This window comes from Melopsittacus undulatus, chromosome 4, assembly GCF_012275295.1.
Source record: "Melopsittacus undulatus isolate bMelUnd1 chromosome 4, bMelUnd1.mat.Z, whole genome shotgun sequence".
In the NCBI taxonomy this organism is placed as follows: Eukaryota; Metazoa; Chordata; class Aves; order Psittaciformes; family Psittaculidae; genus Melopsittacus; species Melopsittacus undulatus.
In genome coordinates this window covers 76,129,356-76,149,279 of record NC_047530.1, presented here as the reverse complement: position 1 = coordinate 76,149,279, position 19,924 = coordinate 76,129,356, and the positions used below count along the sequence as shown (strand labels likewise).

The 19,924-nt window shown below is 39.8% G+C and overlaps 1 protein-coding gene across 8 annotated transcripts in view; it reads right to left on the bottom strand.

Annotated features, from left to right (window-relative positions):
• Positions 1-8,510: 8,510 nt before the first annotated feature.
• The window catches only part of GTDC1 (glycosyltransferase like domain containing 1), a 183,512-nt gene continuing 172,098 nt past the window's right edge, over positions 8,511-19,924 (bottom strand). For 7 of the 8 annotated variants that reach the window (XM_034061919.1, XM_034061923.1, XM_034061924.1 and 4 more), the window contains 3 exons: positions 17,768-17,838; positions 16,943-17,034; positions 8,511-9,671 (listed from right to left, as the gene is read on the bottom strand). In XM_034061919.1, the coding sequence (XP_033917810.1) occupies positions 9,588-9,671; positions 16,943-17,034; positions 17,768-17,838 (247 nt within the window). In that variant the 3' untranslated portion in view covers positions 8,511-9,587. Of the gene's footprint in view, positions 9,672-16,942; positions 17,035-17,767; positions 17,839-19,924 lie in introns of those variants that run through there. The other variant, XR_004549561.1, reaches the window with a different exon arrangement.

The window sequence follows — 19,924 nt, the reverse complement described above, 5'->3', positions numbered from 1 at the left end:
ATCAAGTGAGGTATGCCAAACAGTAAGACAAAACATATGCATTTTTAATATATAGCCTCTCCTTTCTCTGAGGAAGCCAAGAAAAGAGACTCTGTGAAGCTTCAGCTGAAAACAAGTTCAGTGGATTTACACTTAGGCTGCTATTCGCAAAAGCAAAATTCACAACTTCCGTATATCTTTGCTAGATGTTTTCCAAGCACTCTGAAGCACACTTGCCCCATGCTTGGCAGTCCTATTGACCAGGTGAACTCATCTCCATGCAGCTTTGAAAAAGAAGACAGGGGAACAAAATAATAATTAAAAAAAAATATAAAAAGGCCATGAAAGAGAAACAAAAACCTCAACAGGTCTGTATGGAATTTCAGCAGCACTTTATTTATTAATGCATATGTAGCTACCATTGTATTCCAGCTCCCAAAGACAGATCTGTAAGGAATAGGCCACAGGCTGATTGACAGGAGCCATAATTCCGTACAATGAGACTGTATTAAATTGTTTGATGTGATATGATACTCATCACTTGTAACTGATCAAACATACTGCTGCATCAAACAGTATTACAATACAATCAGGCTGGATATGGTTCCTGCCAAGGCTGTTCATCACACTGCACACTTCTGCCTGAAACATATCTATTAACAGCATCGACAAACCACTCCTATCCAAATTTTCCTGAAGAATTGTACATCGTGAAATGTGCAAAAAAATCCACACATAATGCTCTGCAGTTTGAGGCAGCATTTCCGTTGGCTGAATGCTTCAACATGAAAGGCTTTGCTGATTTCAGGATTTTATGGGATAATACCAAAACTTGCAAACCTGTCCCCCAAAACAAATATGTAACACTCCAGCTTCCTTTTTTTTTTAATTTTAGTTGGATTTCTTTTTCTTTCTTACCTGCAAACAAATTGGAAAATTGACTATTTTTTGACCAAGATTTTAGGTTTTCAGTGGTTTTCCCCAGGAGAGCAGCTCTAGCCAGCTAGTTTGCAGGAGGGAGCTGTTTGCTAGCACTGACCCTTTTAGAGGCAGGAGACATAAATAAAAGAAACAAATTCCTTGTCACCACTGTTCCTGCTGCAGACATAGAGGGTGATATGCTACAGCCCATGGGGGACAAGACTCGCTCCAACATTACAACTGTCGGGGCTCTCTCAGATGCAGATTCTTAAATGAGCCTGTGTCTCCAGAGGGCAGAGGTCAGCTGTCCTCAAATCTGTGTGAATGCTAGATTAAGTTTATTAATCTCCCTGCTTTCACTTAAAAACCAAATTATAGGATGGTCAAATGTTAATGCCCAGGAGTTTGTGAGATGATGAATGCCCTCAGCTACCACTGCTAGAGGGAACACAAGGTGTTCAGACCCCAGAAGGGTATTAGAAGTTAGTGTGATGCCCCAGGGAATATGTTCTGCTTGTGAATTACCACATGCTTTATGCCTGAAGCATGTTTTGTTTGCTGTTCTGACAGCAGCAAATGCAGCCACCCTCAGACATGAGTGCAAGACAGGAGCTGTTGGATGGAAAGCTCTTAGCTCCAATTCAGGTACCAGTGATTACCCATCTTGATGTCCAAAGGGTAGAGCAGATATGCCCCTTATACAGGAATAACCTCAACCACAGCTCTTCATACAGAATTTTTACCTGTGCTTGGTTGCGCTTCAAAATACCCATCTCTCTGCACCAACCCTACAGTGCCCAGGAACTGCATGAAACCAAGCATGCAGTGAACATGGTATTTAGCAACCTTCGAAACTGCTTCTATCATTGTATCTCATAAAACTACTTCAGAGTGTAAAAATGAAGTGATAAATGAGTATGAGGATTCCACACAATTCCTCATGGACAGGTATGCACACCATAATTGGACATCTGCCCCCTTGATTGTTGTCTCAGCCTGGGAGACCAAGGATCACATAGCCATGGAAAATAGGAAGTAATATGCAGGAATGCATGCCTGGCTCTCTGAAGCTGGTGCAGAATACCATTTTTTTTTCTTTTCAAGTTGGGGCTGTATACATTTCATATTTATGAATTTTTGCAAACTGCAGTGACAGGTGTCTTTTGTCCTGTTTTTCACTCCTGTAGTGTTAGCATGAGCAGATTAAACACATCACGTGGTAGCAAACTGTTGATGGAATGAGCTCCACAAAGATTACTTAAGAAAGGTGTGTAAGGCATTTCCTTTTTCTAATTTAATAATAATTTAAAGAAAGCCTTTCAGGATAATAAACTCACTAAGAATGGTACCTTAAAGACTTACTTATGATGGAAAATACCCAGGAAAGGGCTGGAAAGGGTTTTCACACTCATGGGCAGTTTTTAGCAGTAACAGCTCAGTGTGGTGCATAGAGCTAAAGAAGCTGTAACTTTCTATCTGGTGTGGCTAAGTAATTCAAGATGCTGCAAGTTAAATGTAACAGTAGAAAGAAAGAAGTTCAAAAACAAAGTCCCAGGCATTTCAGTGCAGCGTATAGTATGCTAAATTGTGGTATTACAGAAATTGCAGAGAGTTTGGCCACAAAACCTTTCATATTGCCCCAGCATTCTGCCAGGGCTGGGTTCCAGCAAGCCCAGACATTTTTCTCTTCACCTGTGCTTTCCCCTGCTCCCGTCCTCCTCTCTCCCTCCCACACTCCCCATTTGTTAACACAAAACAAAAACTGAATCAGAGAATTATAGCCCTTGTCCTGAATGTACCTCTCCATTGATTAAATTAGTGCAACCAAAAAGTCACCATGCACCAGGCAAAGATAACTGCAAATCTGTTCTTACCCTCCCCGCACCACCTGAGTGCCACTATTATTCCTCATCCTTGGGGAAAGGACCCCATATGTGAGCTTCAGAAACCACCTCAGTAACTCCAAGCATCATTATCAATAGTAGGATGAACTGCAGCTGGGATGCACTGAGAAGGCACGGTAATGCTCACCCTAATCTTTGCATTCATCTCACTAGCCCTCGCTAGGAAGTTTAAGTACATTTACTGGGGATTCTGCAGCCCTTGAAAGGTAGGAAGACATCTATGAGGCTTGACGTACTAGCTAATTAACTTGGGGCTGGAAAAAAAAATCTTCTTATCTACTTAACTTCGAGACACTCTCTTTGTTTTGAAGCCTTCAGACTACCTCCTCTTTAAAATGCATGTAGCGTACAGCTCAATAGTATGGAATGTATTATTTTTAACGAGGCCCTATTTTAACTTGGACCTAAAACTACCAGCATTTGACAGAGAGGTTTATTCTAAAAAAACATTTGCAGAATCAGCTGAAAGATAGTCTATAGCCTGTGCTCTGCAAGACAGGCTACAAAATCATCATGCTTGCTTTCTGTCCTTAAAAATCCAGGAATGTGAATGTATGAATCACTTGAAAATGAACCCGCGAGTGCATACACACCCCCCACACCCCCAGGACTGGAAGGGCTTAAGAAAATCTTTCAGGTTCTGTTTCTTGGTCTCTAGAAGGGGGGGGGGGGGGAATATTTACACTAGGAGAAAGTTATTGAATTCGTGACTGAAGTAGCTGAGGCACGAGTAATTCACGCAGTTCTTCCAACAGGAACACAGACGTGAGCAACTCCTGCAACGTTCCTGCTCAGAATTAAGCCATATTAAAACATCCTGCAAATTTCACAGAGTGATTTTGAATCCTCACCATATTCCTAACAGATAGAACAGTGGCATGATTGACCAAGCTTTTTTCCTTCTTCTTTTTTTAAAGTACACATATGATGATGCATCATAGTTATAAACAGATGGTATTTGGCCTCCTTCCTATTCTCAACATTTGGAATTCCTAAACTATGTGAATTAAACAATAATATTTTATAAACATACAAGGGATTTTGCTCACTGCTTTGTTAACATAGAAATTATACAATGCTGACATTTATTTAAATTTTAAAAAGTAAACAAGAGTGTGTATTGAATTAAAGCAAACTAAAATCAACAGAAAGAAATATGTTCTGCGCACACAGTACCTACAACAGCACGGGCCTTTTTAGGGGAGACATAATGGGATGAAGCACAAATTGTAGCTTAGACAGTCTGATCCTTTGTGCTCAAAAGGCTCATTTAACACCTCGCTGTAAACAACGGATATTTATACCATAATTGGCCAGTTGACCATCAGTTGTTCATTTACTATGTAACCTGCTATTATGGAGTTAAAAGAAGTTCCTTTCTGTTGAGTGAAAGTGTGTTTGCAATTTTAGTACCAACTGGATCCAGTCTAACACTTGTACTTAGTATGAGAAACATTTTCATAATACCAAAATTTGGGGGAATAGAAGTATTCCTGCCAGGAAGGGAAGAAGAAAGTATTGGTATTTAAAAGAAGAATTCTGTTTGCCTGGTTTCCTCTTTCCTTTCCATTTAACCCTTTTTTAGGCGCCTCTCTAGCTACACATAGCTGAGCCGCACTTAGGTTTTAATCACTATTCCCAGGTCTGCAAAGAGGTTCTGTGATGAATAAATAATGAATCAGAGATTTTAATCAGTGTTATGATTTTTGAAAAGACTAATTATCATTGTTTACAGACATGCCTTTCCAACCTATTTCCTTGTTTTGGCTTCCACGCTCCAAGGGTTAAGACCTTAGCTCTCACGCCTGCATTTTCTGTCGGGGTTTGGGGATAGTTTTTTGTTTGGGGATGTTTTAGGATTTGTTTTTTGTTTTGTTTTTCTTCTTTTGAGCGCGGACACCCAAACCGGAAGAGATGGAGCTGGAGGCGCGCAGGACTGGGGGGGGGCTCAGCACCCGCGGGAAGGCCACCGCGGGGGGAGGGGGGGGGGGGGCGGAGGGTAGCATCTTTGCCGGCCGTAGATAGAAATGTTACAAAAGAATCTTATTTCAAAATAGAATTTTTATTATCAATAACGTTGATAATAAAAACTGCCGGCAGCTCTCCTCCCCCGACGGCGGCCGGCGCTGTCTCCCGCTTAGCGGTGCGGAGGGCCGAGGAGGGAGCTAGCCTCCGCGGAACGGAGAGGCGCGGAGAAGCGCTAAGCGGGGCTGCCCCTCCCGCTGATCGCCCCCGGCTCCGGAGCGCCCGCTGCGCCTTTAGCACTCATATTGCGATTTTTTAAATTATCTTTGCTTTAGCTGCCTCTGGCCCCGTGTAAACCTGGATCCCTTCTCTGTTCCCACCTCCATCCCCTCGGCCTAGCCCCGGCGGCCGGGATGGAAAGAGCTTTCCCGGGGTGAGATACTCGCTGCCAATACCCCGATCCCCCCGTATCAGATGCGCTTCGAACAACTCCGGGCTGGACCCGGCCTCCCCCGGTCGCCGTCGCTTCTCTGAGATCCACATCCCTGCGCTATTGCTACCCTGCTCTCCGCATCCCTGCGCTACACTTTATTGCCCTCCGACTTCCCTGCGCTCTGCATCTCTGCTCTCTGCATCTCTGCATCTCTGCGCCCCGCTTCCCTGCGCTCCCGCATCACTGCGCTCCCGTATCCCTGCGCTCCCGCATCCCCGCATCCCCACATCCTTATTCCACATTCCTGCGTTCCACGCTTCCTTGGGCTCCCGTATCCCCGCATTCTCGCGTCCCCGAGCTCCGCTTCCCTGCTCTCCCGCGGCCGCTTCCCACCGCCTCCTCCCGTCCAGCGCTCACTGCTCCTGCGGAGGGTGGGCGATAAGTTGTTCCACAGTTACAGAGCACTTATCAGTTTCCAGCAACAGCTGTGTATATTCGCCAAGAATGTAAAGAAATATCAGAAGATAACGCAGCATTGCTATTTATTACCCTGCAATTAAAGCGCTGACAGCGCTTCTATTCTAAAACCTTATTTGCAAGGGTTTGTAACTCACAGGCAAAATTTTCCTGCAAGATAAAGCCTCACTTAGCAGCCCGAATAATTTTAAAAGTATTTCAGTTAAATAAGGGTTAGCCTATTAGAAGGTAAAATTCTCAAGGACTTTCATTAAGGTGCTCATTTACATCTGCAAATAAAGAATTGCAAAGTCCCCCAAATCAAGGAGATATAAAAGGAAAATATTTTTTCACAAAATCAAGGATTCATGGAAAGGTTTTAATATAATCCTTTAGGAAATTATTCCCATTAAAACAATTTGTTTGAAAGAAAATGCCCTCCAGTCTTTTCCACACAAACTAGTCTTGGGCTAGTACATGAGAAACAAACTTAAAAGTGACTATGAACAGAAATGAGACTGGCTAATTCATTTCAACTGTCCTTACTGGAATAAAAACCAGAGTAAACAGCTTGAACAGGGAAAGGTGAATTTAATTTTCAAGGCCCTTTAACTTTTAATAATCTGAGGAACAAGATGGGAGGTACATTCTACCCTCCCAGTTATCCCGATATAAATTCATTCAAGATTTATATTGGTGTAATAGAGAAGCAGAATTTGCTCCATGATTTCTAATGAACTGCTGGCTCGGTCTTTAAAAATGCAATTAGAAAAATCTAGCCTCCTAATTCAGAACAGCTTTGAGCCAAGTCAGAGGTCTCAATGCTGTGAACACGGATGGAAGCTGGTCTGTACCACAGCTCCTCGTGGTGCCTGCAGCACGACCAGAATGGGGCAGAGACTGCTGGAAAGCTTTGCTACAAAATTCCCTAGTTATTTTAGGATTTTCTTTTCTATTATATGGGAAAAGACAATCCTCATGTGAAATAAACCCTTGTTTCCTGTGATCTCGAATACTAAGACAAAAGGATTGTAGGATTAGGTGCCTGGCCTGTTACTGAAGCAGGAGGCAAAGAGCTGTCTGGTCAGAGTGCTGCCTGGTGAGTCTGGCAATAGCTGGGAAAACCCATTCAGCTTTCATTCTGTGCTAAAGCTTGTACCAAAGCACCTGCAGTTGCTGTATCAGTGCAGGTGAAACATCAACAAATACGAATGTAAGTCAAGATCTCTCATTTTACTCGTAAGATTAGGCCTCTGCATTCATTGCTTACTCATGTCTGTAGGAACAACAGGACAGAGATCCTCATTTGTCTGTCTGACCTTTAGAAGTGAAGGCTTTAAATGAAGTAGCGCCTAGCGGCTGTCTCATTTGATCTTCAGAAACTGTGAGGCAAAACTTCCTCAGTTGTTTCATTTTACAGTGGGGTGGTGGGAGGTAGGCTGCCTCGGGGAAGTATCACCTCCAACTACCTGGAAGACCTACATCACCCTCCTGACTGAGGACCCTGAGAGAGGCCAGGCCAACCTGAAGGTCCTCAGCGCAGGAAGGACCTTTCCATCCTTGTTCTAGAGCAGCTGTAATTTGTTGCTGAGAATCTAAAGGAATACCAGAAGATAAAGCAGCACTATTTGTCACCTGCAATTAAAGTTCTTCCAGATTTCCTATTATAGAATATTATTTGCAAGGGTTTGTAATTTGAAGGGAAAGTTTTCCATCCAGATGAACCCTTGCTTACCAGATCAAGTATCACCAAACAGTAAGGCAAGGCAGAGCCCCACCTCACCAAGGAGCTGGGCAAGACCTCCTTTGGTCATGGGCCTTATCAGGGTGTGCACTGAGGACAGCAGGAGTCTTCAGCTCAAAACCACAGAGCTGTGGTGTACAGAGTCTGTACACCACAAGCCCTAGTGCAATGTTACAGCATCTCCTTTTCCCTTTTACCGGTTTGGAGAATGACTCACCGTGAAACTTGACCCAATTTGCTTTCATTGTACCATGCCTCAGTTTCCCAATCAGTAAAGACACAAAAAATCTCTAAATTGCTCTTGCTGGTGCAAGGTGTGATAACATCAGTGAGCATTCATGATGTACTCTGGCAAGACAGAGGCAGCCTGGTAAGAATGCAAAGCAGTCCTATTACTTAGTTGTACCAAAAATGACCACCACAACTATGCACGCGTCTTGAGAAGACCACTTCTACTCAAACATGTTAAATGCCTAGAGCCAAGCTGGGCTTTGGTTGAGCAGAAATGAGGAAGAACCATTGTACAAGACATGACTACAGCAAAATGACAACTCTGCAATGGTAGGAAAATATCTGAACACTTACCACTGGATCTCCCTTATGTTTTTTGTTTAATGGAACAATTTTAAAGAGAGGTACTGCATACACTCTCTTGCGCTGAAAAAGGACATCTCAGCATCTTAATGGCATCAGAAGAGATGACAGCACATGTACAGAGAGGGCCAACTCGTGCCTGTCACCTGGTGTGGACAGTACTCGGGCAAAGGAAAGATGCTGGTGTCCACTGCGGGGTGACAGCCTGTTGGGATGAAGAGAGGCACCTTCTCTCCCTGCCTGATATGAGGGAAGATGAAACCATACCTGTCCACAAAGAGATGTCTTCCCAGGCTTCACAATGCAATGCTTTACCAAGAGCCGCCTTCTTGCTTCTTTCCCAAGCGGAGTTGAAAATCTTGGTATTGTTGTAACGTTTTATTATCACTTGCAAACCAGATTCTACTTCATCAGATAAAGACACAATTGCATTCATTGACTCTGACACAAGGATATGCATAGTGATAAACATACAGATAGATGTACACACTTATACATGAATAAGATATGCTAATTAAAAATTGCAGTGGGCACTTTATTAAAAATTTATTGTACAATCTACATCTTCAAAACATTTTACATCAACAAATATACCAGCTTGACTGCTGGAATCATAAGTGATTTATCTTTAAAAGACTGTATTTGCAACTGGATGCAAAGATTCTTGATGAACTGCCATTACATTTAAACTACTGGTTTTTATTGGAAGTATTTTGATTGTTATCTGTTTGTTCTCCATCCTTGAGAGAAATAAAACAAGTGTCTTGGCTTTCATTTAATCGGATAGATGGCACCATGTAGCATATTTCCCATGCTAGTCTGAATTACAGCTGTTTATCTTTCAGCTTTCTTTAAGATTAATTAAATGCAAATGTAACTCCATGAATCATGGGATTACCTGCCAGATCCCTTATTAATACCTTCACTTAAAAACCCCTGTGCCAGAGAGCCATTAATTTGGAAAAAAAAAAAAAGAGAGAAAAGGAAAAAAAAGAGTGCTAAAGCAGCCCTTTGCCTCCAAACAACCCGGACATGGCTGCCCAATTAGTCCGGCAGCATTCGTATCCTCCTTTCAGGCCCTGTGGCCCTTTGAGGACACAATAAGGCTCCAATGATAACCTGGCAACCTAGGTAGAAACTCAGCCAAGTGTGAGCGTTTGAAGCTGCAGCTTGGCTGCCATCGTGTCGGCGAAAAGAAAGAATTCAGGCACCATGTCATCCAGTACAAAGGATAAAAACAGATTCAACCGGAAATTCAATGTGGCACCACATATGGGATACATGAGTGCGGTTACACAACAGGCCACATATTTTTTTTGAACAGTCTCCTGCATGTGATGCCGAGGACATGTGTAACCATCATAACATCTCTAAGAATCTGTATTTAATTTGAGCTGGGGTGGTGGCAGGGATTGGAGATCTGAAGCCGCCACAGGTTTGTGGCAGATGGCTCTGTGTCAGCTATGACAAGCAGCCAGGCTCGGCTTCCTCTGCAGATTTTCTTTTCTCTCTGATCAGGTAAATATGGGCACACTCTGGAAACTTCCACAATTCTGCCTGAGGCTGCAAGTTTGTGACTTAGCCCCATCTGTCACAAATCTTCCCTCGGTTCTGCTGCGAGCAGAGACCTGAATTTACTGCCGAGCGCTGCCCAAGAAAACCCAGCCGTCTCGCCCTACAAGGAAGCAGAAGAGAGAAGTGCATGAAGCTGCATTAGATGCTGGGACACAAAAGGGACATCTCTTGTGTGGGAAGGAGTGCAATTCTGTGCTGAAATCCTCTGCAGCACCCAGAATTTCAGGAGGGGTGGAAGCAAGTTGGTCAGAGAACACTTAAGCGGCATTATTTGAATATGGGAGTGAATTCAGCTTCTTTTTTTAAAGACAGGTAAAGGCAGGTCAGCAGCCCCAGGTTATCTGCTCCTGGATAAGCACCATCAAACATCCATCTGCTTTATTGGTGGTCTCAGCAGAGGCACCAAGGACCGGACACGTGAGGGGACAAGCCTGCCCCTCTCAACCTCGGACATTGCAGAACCACAAACCAGCAGCAGTGAGAGCCTATTTCTCCTGCTTGATCATCATCAGTCTCGCTACTGGGATTTATTTTACAGTTACCTTGGAGCGAACAAATCCAACTCCATTTTTGGGGAAGTCTGCAAAAGTCTGGGCATTCATTTTTTTTTTAAGGAACAGTGATTCAGTCAACAGCTCCTAAGTATGGAGAGATCAAGAGAAGCAAAGTTTTCACATGAAGTCAGATCTCCCCATGAAGAACAGGCAGCATAATAATATGCCAGTAGCACTACAATATCTTTTATGAAATAATCAACTTGATTGTATCTTGTGTCCTAAGATCCTAAACATAAGCAACTATCATCTATTCTGCCATCATTAGACTACAGAATTAACCTTTAGAATTTCGCAAGGACTGGTCATCCATTCAGATCTATTGTTTCAGGACTGCTTGAATTCAAGCAGAAAGTACTGATTTGGCATAAATTTTATGCACTTTTTTAAAAATTACTTCAACAAAAATAAGAATTAGAGACTATTATTCAGCACAAAACCTGAAATTGGTAGTCAAGACAGCAGAGTGATTTACAGAGCCAATTTTATTGGGTCAGCTTTACTCTATGACTCAAATCCTTCCCTCTGTAAGTGAATACTGGGGAGAAATCAACATGGAAAGCAGGTTGTAGTAATTATTTTTGGAGCTCAACTTTCAAACTCCAAGCACCTTTGGAAACCACCATCAAAAGACAGCATTGGTTTACATGAATCGGGTACACTGTGAGGCCCAAGTCAGAGCTATATAATACTCCTTGGTAGAGTAATGGTATTTCCCTGAATAAACTGGTCTGTTCTGCAGTTTCTTATGCTGGTGTTTTAAAACTCATTTCATTCTTTCTGTCTTTAAACAAAAATCATCAAAAGTTGGATGCGAGGCTGCACAAGATAAGTTGGTGGGTACCTTGCACAGTTGGTTCAGAGCACACTGACTAAGAACAACAGAAGGAAGTTTCAAGCTCCCTTTCTCAAGGTAATTTGAATAAAATATATTGAAAAGCCTAAGTTTTCATGCTGTTTGCAACTTTTCTTTCAAAGTCAATCTTATTTCCTTTGATCAGTTTTTCCACCTATCATTTTGCAGTGGCTGTGGTTCATCTGCCAGTTTTAATTTACTTTCTAAATCTAAACTGGAAGCTATCTAATACTGTTATAATAAGAAGTTCAAAGTCCTGGTGTTTATGCTGAAAGATGGGTCCATAACTGCTATTTAATGAACACTTTTTTTTAATGCCTGCTTTACAAGTACAGCCAGCTTCAGACCAACATCTTTAGAGAACTGAAATCTCGCAGACACAAACCTCAGGGAGCCAAGAGCAAGGCAAGGTCTGGGAGAAGGTTGGGTGCAGGCCACGTAGATATATATATGCATACTTACATATATGTATACATACACATATATTGTATCTATATATGAATGGCTGAATCTTAGAATAACCTAGCAGGTGATTTCAACAGCCTACATAGTAGCTCATTTCTTCCACAGTGATGATTCACATTAGCTAGCAGACCTCGCTCCACCATGGCTGCTTCCAGACCCATACACTGCTTAAAGACCTAAGGTTGCCTAAAATATTTAAACATTGTCCCACAGTCCAGCAGGTCTTGCCACCTGTGCAAACCTCCTAGGCTAGCTGGGTTTCACCTATATCAGCCATACATATGGGAATGAAAAATGGCAAGTCTAACCTGGATGAGACCCTGAACAACTTTATCCAAACCTGAAGTTAGATCTTACTTGGAAGCCAGCCCTGCTTTCAGCAAAGGCTAACCAGATGACCTTCAGACTTCCTTAATTACTCTATGATTTTATATTCTAAATAAGTAACCAAAGTTTTCTTTCACATAAGAAATCCTTACATTACATACATTTTACTTAGGATCCCATGCCCAAGCACTGAGACAGAGATGGGAAAGCATGGACACAGCATGCTGCACTCCAGAGTTCCTAGGCTACTATAACCTTTCCATTCAGGCTCTGAGAAGCAGATCTAGACCATCTCTGAAACCATTTAAATTATGCTTACTCAAAACTGAGCATCTCAAGAGGAAAATACAAGTTTCCCACTTGTGCTTCTAACCTTCTCCTGACCAGCGCCTAATGCTAGGCAGGTAGAAGCACAGATTTGACACAATGCCATCTTCTTAATCTGCAATCATGCTCTGCTGATGAACAGAAAGCCAGCAGGATGGATGGAAATACTTGTACTATTTGCATATCCTATAAAGCTCTAAATTAACTTTATCAGATCAGGACAAAAGATCTGGAGAACACTGTAAGCAAACATCTGTTCAATATACATTCACCATTAAAAAGTAAATAGTAGGTTTGGCTCCATAAGGAACAGGTTGGAAATTATCAGAGTACAGCACATAACATAAACTGATGGCATGGCCTAGAATACTCTGTAAAGCAATGATCACACCAGCACAAAAACAGCTCTCAGGCATCAAACTGGCTTGAATGGTTAGAGCTTAAACATGGAAGAGCATTCACAAGGAGAGACTGAAAAGACCAGGGTATTTTAAGTGTTTGACAAATGTTTATAAAATAATGAATGACATAGAAAAGATGGATGTGGAGCTTCTGCTTCCAGGCAACTGACTCCAGAACAAGAAGACAGAAGACACTCAATGCAACTGAAGGTGGGGAAACTCTGAGCTAACTGAAGGAAATGCTTTTAGTGTTGTCTGCAAAAATATGATGAACTGCTTTGGTATAGGAAGATGTGAAAGACAAGATCAGGAGTTTCCAAGAGCCTGAATGTCAAATGGAGAACTATTATGTACAGCTTAATAGGTTTTATGTACTCAATACTAAAAGGTTATGAAAGATGATAAAATCTCCATGTTCATGGTTAGGACCAATCTCTAACTCTAAAAGACCTAATTTTACCTGTGTCAGCCTTCTCCCAAATATCATATATATCAAAACCACAGCATTAAACACATGGCAGGATGATCCAGAGCATCTTTATTGAAAAACAATTTCTCTTGGAGTTTTTCAGGGGAATGGGTAAGGATAAAGGCAGAAGCATTGCTCCCACTCTTACATGGCCTGTATAAGAACTATGAATGGCTACTGCTCTTTGTAACAGGGTTGAGTGGCCAATGGGACATCTGGCATGAAGCTCCCCTGCATCCTCATGTGTCCTTAGGCTGAGATTGTCTCCTGCTGCTTTCCTAGCTATGCCTTAATATTAAAGCTGCACCAGGAGCAGTTTTCATTTCTACATATTTTCCTGAACTACCAAAGATACTGCTTTATCTCAAATCAGAGCAAAAAAGAGAGGTAAAAAAAAAAAAAAAGTTTTGTTAGAACTGCCCTATACAGCCAAATCCTGAGACTGGAAACAATTCAGATGTCTACGGTCTAACTGGGATCTTAATTTGATTTTACAGCAGTTTAATCCCTTTGAATTCAGCAGACTTCCTTCTACAGTGGTGTAAGAAAGAAAAAAAAAATCACGCCATGTGTCTTTTCATAGGCAGGTGAGCTTCTGCAGTGTGATGGAAATGAGAAGATGAATGTCAGAAAGTGGGCCAAATTCTTTTCTCTGTTGAACAAGTATGAGTGAGAGTAGGATTTTTCCTTAGGAACTGAAGCTGACAGCATGTCAACCCGCACTCATTCAGCTGGGAAGGCTGGGAGAGATTATTTAAAGTTGTCAGCTCCTTCCATGCCTGGCTTTTGGCAACTCTTCTTGTCCCTTTCCACTGTATACTCTTTATACATGCTGTTTTAAATTAAGAAACTGAAGTGAGAGAACTGAAAGGTAAACTTAAAGAAAATAATGCAGAAACAAATGTTTTGCCCTTTTTTTTTTAATTTTAAATCTATTAGATAGGGAGCTTGCAAACTGTGACAGGTCCTACAGTGTACTCCATGGGAAACTGATGCCCTGTTGTTCCTTGCTTAATTCTGGCATTTTGGCAACCGCAAATATCCAGAACAGGAGAGAAACATCTGATTCCATAAAACTGGAACAGAACAAATAATTGATAACAAATAAGATTTGTTTTCCACTCATCTCAATCTTCTGCTAATAACTGGTAGAAGGCAACATCAAAATGCAAATGAGCCAGTGCTGGAGCTCTGAGAATACACAGGGTGAGTAATACATCATTTGGAAAGGTTTTCATAGGTTCTCATAGTATGGATATTTTTAAAAGTCTGCCAGCATGAATCTACTCCACCAAAGTAAGCTATTACAGTTTAGCATCTTGGTCTGTGCATTTTCACAGGGATATTCTCTGTGTCCACCTCCCTGAACTGACTGTCCTTCTGCTGTTTATCTCCCTTTTTCCCCCAACTTTGTCAGCACAGTTGCTGAAGACAACTGAAGGAATAAACTGCTTGTTTAATTAGACCACTGTCTAATTATTATGGATATCCTTCATAATAAAACTCCAACAATATGTAAAAGGATAAGCCAAAGCACTTCTGATGATGATTACTTCCCAATCTATGAAGCAGAATCCCCAATCAGTAGAGAAAAGCACAATTTGCTTTTAAAGCATTTTGCTCTCAGGACTTCACAGATACTTTATGAACTTCAAGAAACGACTGTGTCAGGAAGGTTTCTGAAAGAAAAGTAGCTAGTTAGTATCCACTACTGTACTGGGGTCTTTTTTCTATTCTACTATAACATATATTTATATATTTATAATTTATGTATTTATAATTTATAAATATATATATACATAATTCTACTATATAATATTATACTGATCTAAAAAAGGTGAAAATAAAGTGGAAGTGCTGTGTACTCTTCATGATTTCATTCTTTTCAGCTTCCTAAGAAGCAATGTCGTTCCAACTATAATGACATTAACAGCACATATCTGAGTGAGCGTCATTCTAGGAGGTTTTGCGCAGTTTCATTGCAAAATGAAGACTTTGCGTACGTGGGTGTAGGTACAAAAAAGACAACTCTAAGAGTATTCTCCGAGCTGATCCAAAGCCTATTAAAGACAACAGGATCTTTTCTCTGGTGCTCACAGGTTCTGGATTAGGCCCTGATTTACTCATTTTAACACGATCCCCCATTCAGTGTAATTGCTACCTGTTGCAGACGTTCAGTTCAAACACTCAGGAACAGGGCTGCGCTGTTAATAGTGCACAAGGCCATATGCATGGGGCAAGATAAAAACCTCAAGCTTCTGCCTGCAAGTCACCTCAAGTTTTGTTTTTTTTTTAAAGGAGAAAAATCCTTTAAGCAAATCAGCATTTTGCTTACGAGTCTCGTGCACATATTTAAACTCATACTATTTTATATTATCATTTCCTTTCAGTGCACCTTGGCTGTTTCAGAGCTGGGGATCCACATGCAGTGAGCAGATCCATGTGCACACAACTACTAGCTGAGCTTGAAGCACTGAGAAATGTCAAGGTAAACATTTAAGGACTGTTCTCCCTCTGAAGCCACTATGTATAACTATACGATACTACTGACTCAAGAAGTAATGCTGAACACTGGAAGTGTTCAGTCAGCATTTTAAACTATTATGAGCTACCTTCTGAACCATTGCCAAGTTAATAGACAATGAAAGATAATGAGCTTGAAATTGGGTGTTAAATTGCATTTTTGGTTCTCTCTTTTTTTCCCTGAAGTTTTAACTGTTTCCTGCAGAAACAACATCATCTTTGATGTATCATTATGTAAACGTCTATTTTTAGGTCACAAATAAAGTCAGGCATGGGCTAAACCCTCACTCCTTCTCCATGTGTGCGGGAAGGGGTAGAGAGGAGGACGACACACAGCAAGACCCAAACTTTCTGGTCTCCAGAGGGAGGAAGATGGAGAGAGGAGGTTAGGTCTGTCAGCAGCATGAGCCTCCAAATTAAGATTACTCCACGTGCTCATTAACAGTGTGCCTGGACAGTGACATACAGGGAACACTAAAAAGACCACATTTGCATTCCACAGGCAACATGAGGAGTATTTCTATGCATTCCCAAACCTTTAAAGACTTTCAGCTGAATTTTGCTTTTTTACAACCTGAAACACCTTTGTCATGTGGGGTAATGTGTATCCAACCTACCCAGACTGCAAAAGTCATAAAATGCTGCAAATTTACATATCAGCATGAAGAAAATTAATAGCAGTTATTTTTATAAAAGCAGCATCATATAATAATAGCTCTTCATTGCCAGAATTTACTGCTTCACCTACAATCGTTTAATTTCTTTTTTTTTAAAGTATGACTCCTAGCAGTATAAATACAATACTTAAAAATGTGAAAAGTGGATCTAGCATTGAACACTAGATCAGAAGTTGAGTGGAGAGTCTGCTACTGAAATTGTACTTTCTTTTCGTAAATAACTGCAAAGAATAGGACACGATAAATACCAGTACATTGTGCTTCCGATAAACTTTTTTTATGTTCAACATTAAAAAAAGAGGTAGAATAAATAATTCAAATAATTTCAAAAGGCAGAGAAATCTTACCTGATACCTGTTACCTGTATTTTTTGAGGATTGAAGATTAAATTAGGATAGGAAGGTAGGCTTATACTCATTAGTATAATTGTGGGATCTTTCTTTTATTTTCCTTTTAAACTAATGAGTTGCATTAATCCAGGTTCATTTTTATAAGCCTCTTGGGTGCAAATGTAAAGGACAGTCATTTTAGAAAACAATAAATTAAAAAAAAAGCATGTAGCATGCAATAAGTGCACGTATTTCATAAGACCTAGGTTAATACAACTGGCATCTATTTTAATTAATCCTTGTTAGTGTAACGACTAATATCCCTCCCTAGCATGTTTCCTTTAAACATTAGTATGTTAATTAAATGTTGTTTTTTAAGGGCTTTTTTTTCCTTTGTACTTCAATATGGCATTATATCATCTAAAACTATTCTGAACAACTACCTTATAAAGATGTTTCCTCACAATATCGGGTCTCTTGCAGAAATTCTGAAGCCTTTTAAAAAGCTGTTCAGGTGTAGAATACAGATATTCAGCTGCAGGAAAAACAGATACATTTTTAATGAAACAAAAACCTCAAAGCACACACTCGATATTAGTCACTTTACTAATTAAAAATGCATATTGCTCTGTGCCGCCTCGTGTTTTACATTATTTAAGCATGATTTTATAAGGTTACCTCAGCTCACAAGGATGTTTAATGCTAAATAAGACTGTGTAGTTGTGCTGTTTAGACATCTCCTTTGGGTGATTAAAATACATTATTCTAATGTAACACAATGCATATGTGATACATTTAGTGATGAGATTTTTCAAAGAACTGGTACTACATTAGTGCGCATCCTGTATCACAGTTGCATACTATTAAGTATTAAATTGTTTAAATAATTTGGTGTGATTTTCAGGCCTTGCTGGTTTGGTGGTTTTTTGTTGGGGTTTGTTTTTTTGGGGTTTTTTTTTGTGTATCAAAAAAATCTGCAAACCATTGCAGCATCACTGACCTTTTAACAAAAATCTATCATTATGGGTTGTGTATGCTAACAATGAAGAATGCTATTTCAAAACTTGCTTTTGTGTTATCTTAAAAGAACAGATGGCAAATATAAACTTCATCTAATGTATTAAAACACATAAAATTTTCCTTAACACTAACATGTTGGCTTGCCAAATAAACAATTGCTTTTGCACAAGTTTAGTCTCAAACTCTGTATTTTAGCATGAATCACATTATTAGATTTCAGCAAAAAGAATATGCAACAAAGCACCTACCTGGAAATATCTCTGGGTACACCAAGGATTTGGGACACAGTGGGTAACAGCCACAATATACAGCTTCAACCCTGAAAATCAGAAATAATAAATACATAAAAATAGACATTAGTGAGACAAAAACTTATTTTGGTGCAAGAGCATTGAGGTTGACTACATACAGCAAGAGTGAAGCATTTTTTTTTTCAGCAGCACAAACCTTCTAAATGCCAAAGTTGCTCTTTTTAAAGAAAATTTTATTGATCATATGAATTACACAGAACAGAACAGCGAGCATATGTTTTGTTCGCTGAATAAATCAAAGCGCAGCTCTGCATTTTTTTGTTTTTTAAATACTGTTTAACACATTTTATAATCAGCAGACAGACACATGTAACAACATGGTGAAGTATGGACGGCTTTTCTTAATAATGCTGCAGAAAAACAAGGGCATACGTGCGCATGTTTGAAGATACGTGGACATATACACAGATGCACGCCATCACCATTACCTGACAGAACAGATATTCTCCTCAGACTTTGAGACTCCAAAGGTTACAGTTAAATATAGCCTAGGAACAACTTACAGCATGCTTCAGGCTGGGATATTTTAGCTTATGCACATGCTTCAGATAATTTCCTTTATTTTTCAGGACATACACTGTTGTATTTTCTAATAACTACTGATGAGATTCCTTTGCCAAAGCGTGCAATGTTTTGTACTTGTGTTTTTTCAAGGAACAATTTACATATCTTCTGTAACATCAAATCCAAATATTTTATCATTGCAGCGCAGTGGTGCAAAGTTTTCTAATAGAAAATCTGAAGAAAAGCTATCCTCTTCGTGTCTGCATTTTAATAGCTGAATGGGTTAAGGCATCAACTTTTCAGTTTATTTTTTTTGTATAATGACCATTGATCTGACATAATGTCCCTCCAAAGATACAACTGTAATTTCTGTTGGCCAGAAATTACACAGTGAAATTCAAAACACTTCTTAAAATATGTTTATTTTATGAGAGTCTTTGAATTTCCTCCAACATGTTGACCATAAGAGGGCTTTATTTTTAACTTCAGTTTCCCTATTTTAAAAAAATATCTGAATTCTTGTCAACATTCACCTTTTCTATTTTCAGTGACAATCCAAAAGGCTTTTGCCACTTTATGTGCATATTGGGTTTGGTACTTTATTACAGGCATCCAGAAGGAACTCTGTTTCCTTTAGATCCACTCAGTTTTAAACAGGAAAAAACCCCAAAAATAAAGAATAACATATTCAGATTTCAAGCTAGAAAAGTATGCATGAAAAACCTCAAACATACACATTTCTCTGCAAATTCTCTTGCTAAGCAATGATTGCTGGTGTTTTTTTATAAACTTTTAAAATTTGTATATTTTTTAAAATAACATATGCACTTCAGATTGCATTTTAAAAATTAACAACAATTTCAAAGTGTACATCGTCTAGCACTATATTTTTTACCAAAGGGAAATGTTTCTGATGTGTGATTTAATTGATGATTTCAGTTCTTAAATATTGTGTCATATGTCAAAGCAAATAGATTTTTAAAGTTTTCTTCAATCTAGGAGAAAAAAAAGAGTGAAACTGTGGACATTTCAGTAATAGCTCAGATCACTAAGTTATGTTAAAATATTTGCTTTTTAGTCATATTGTCTGCATGGAAAAAAAAAAAGAACAGCTCCCTAAAACAAAACTGCAGGCCAAGATGCAATCTGAGTCATCATTTGAGTATGCAATCTCCCCTCATGAAAACCTCTATCAGGATCATGAATTAGTAAAATCAGAATCAGAATTTAATGCTTCTGTAGTTTGCTGGGTAAAAGTTAAAATCTGGAATTCTTTCATTTGCAAATGATCGTATTTGCATAATCATTTTCTACCTTTCCGCAACAAAGTTTACATGCATTTTCCGACAGGTCCTTACTATCATGTAGTAAGTATTACTATAATCTGTACACCTTCCAGATGCCAAGACCTATAGATCAAAGCAACCAGGGCAGAGCACATGCAGACAGAGGCTTCAGTTTGAGGACAGACAGGGAAGCTTTGCAATTTCCACACATTTCTGTCCTTTTCTAGAGAAGTATATCATATCATAACAATAATACAATTATTCTTCATTTCAATCCTTAAGCACTACTAGTTAAATAATAAAT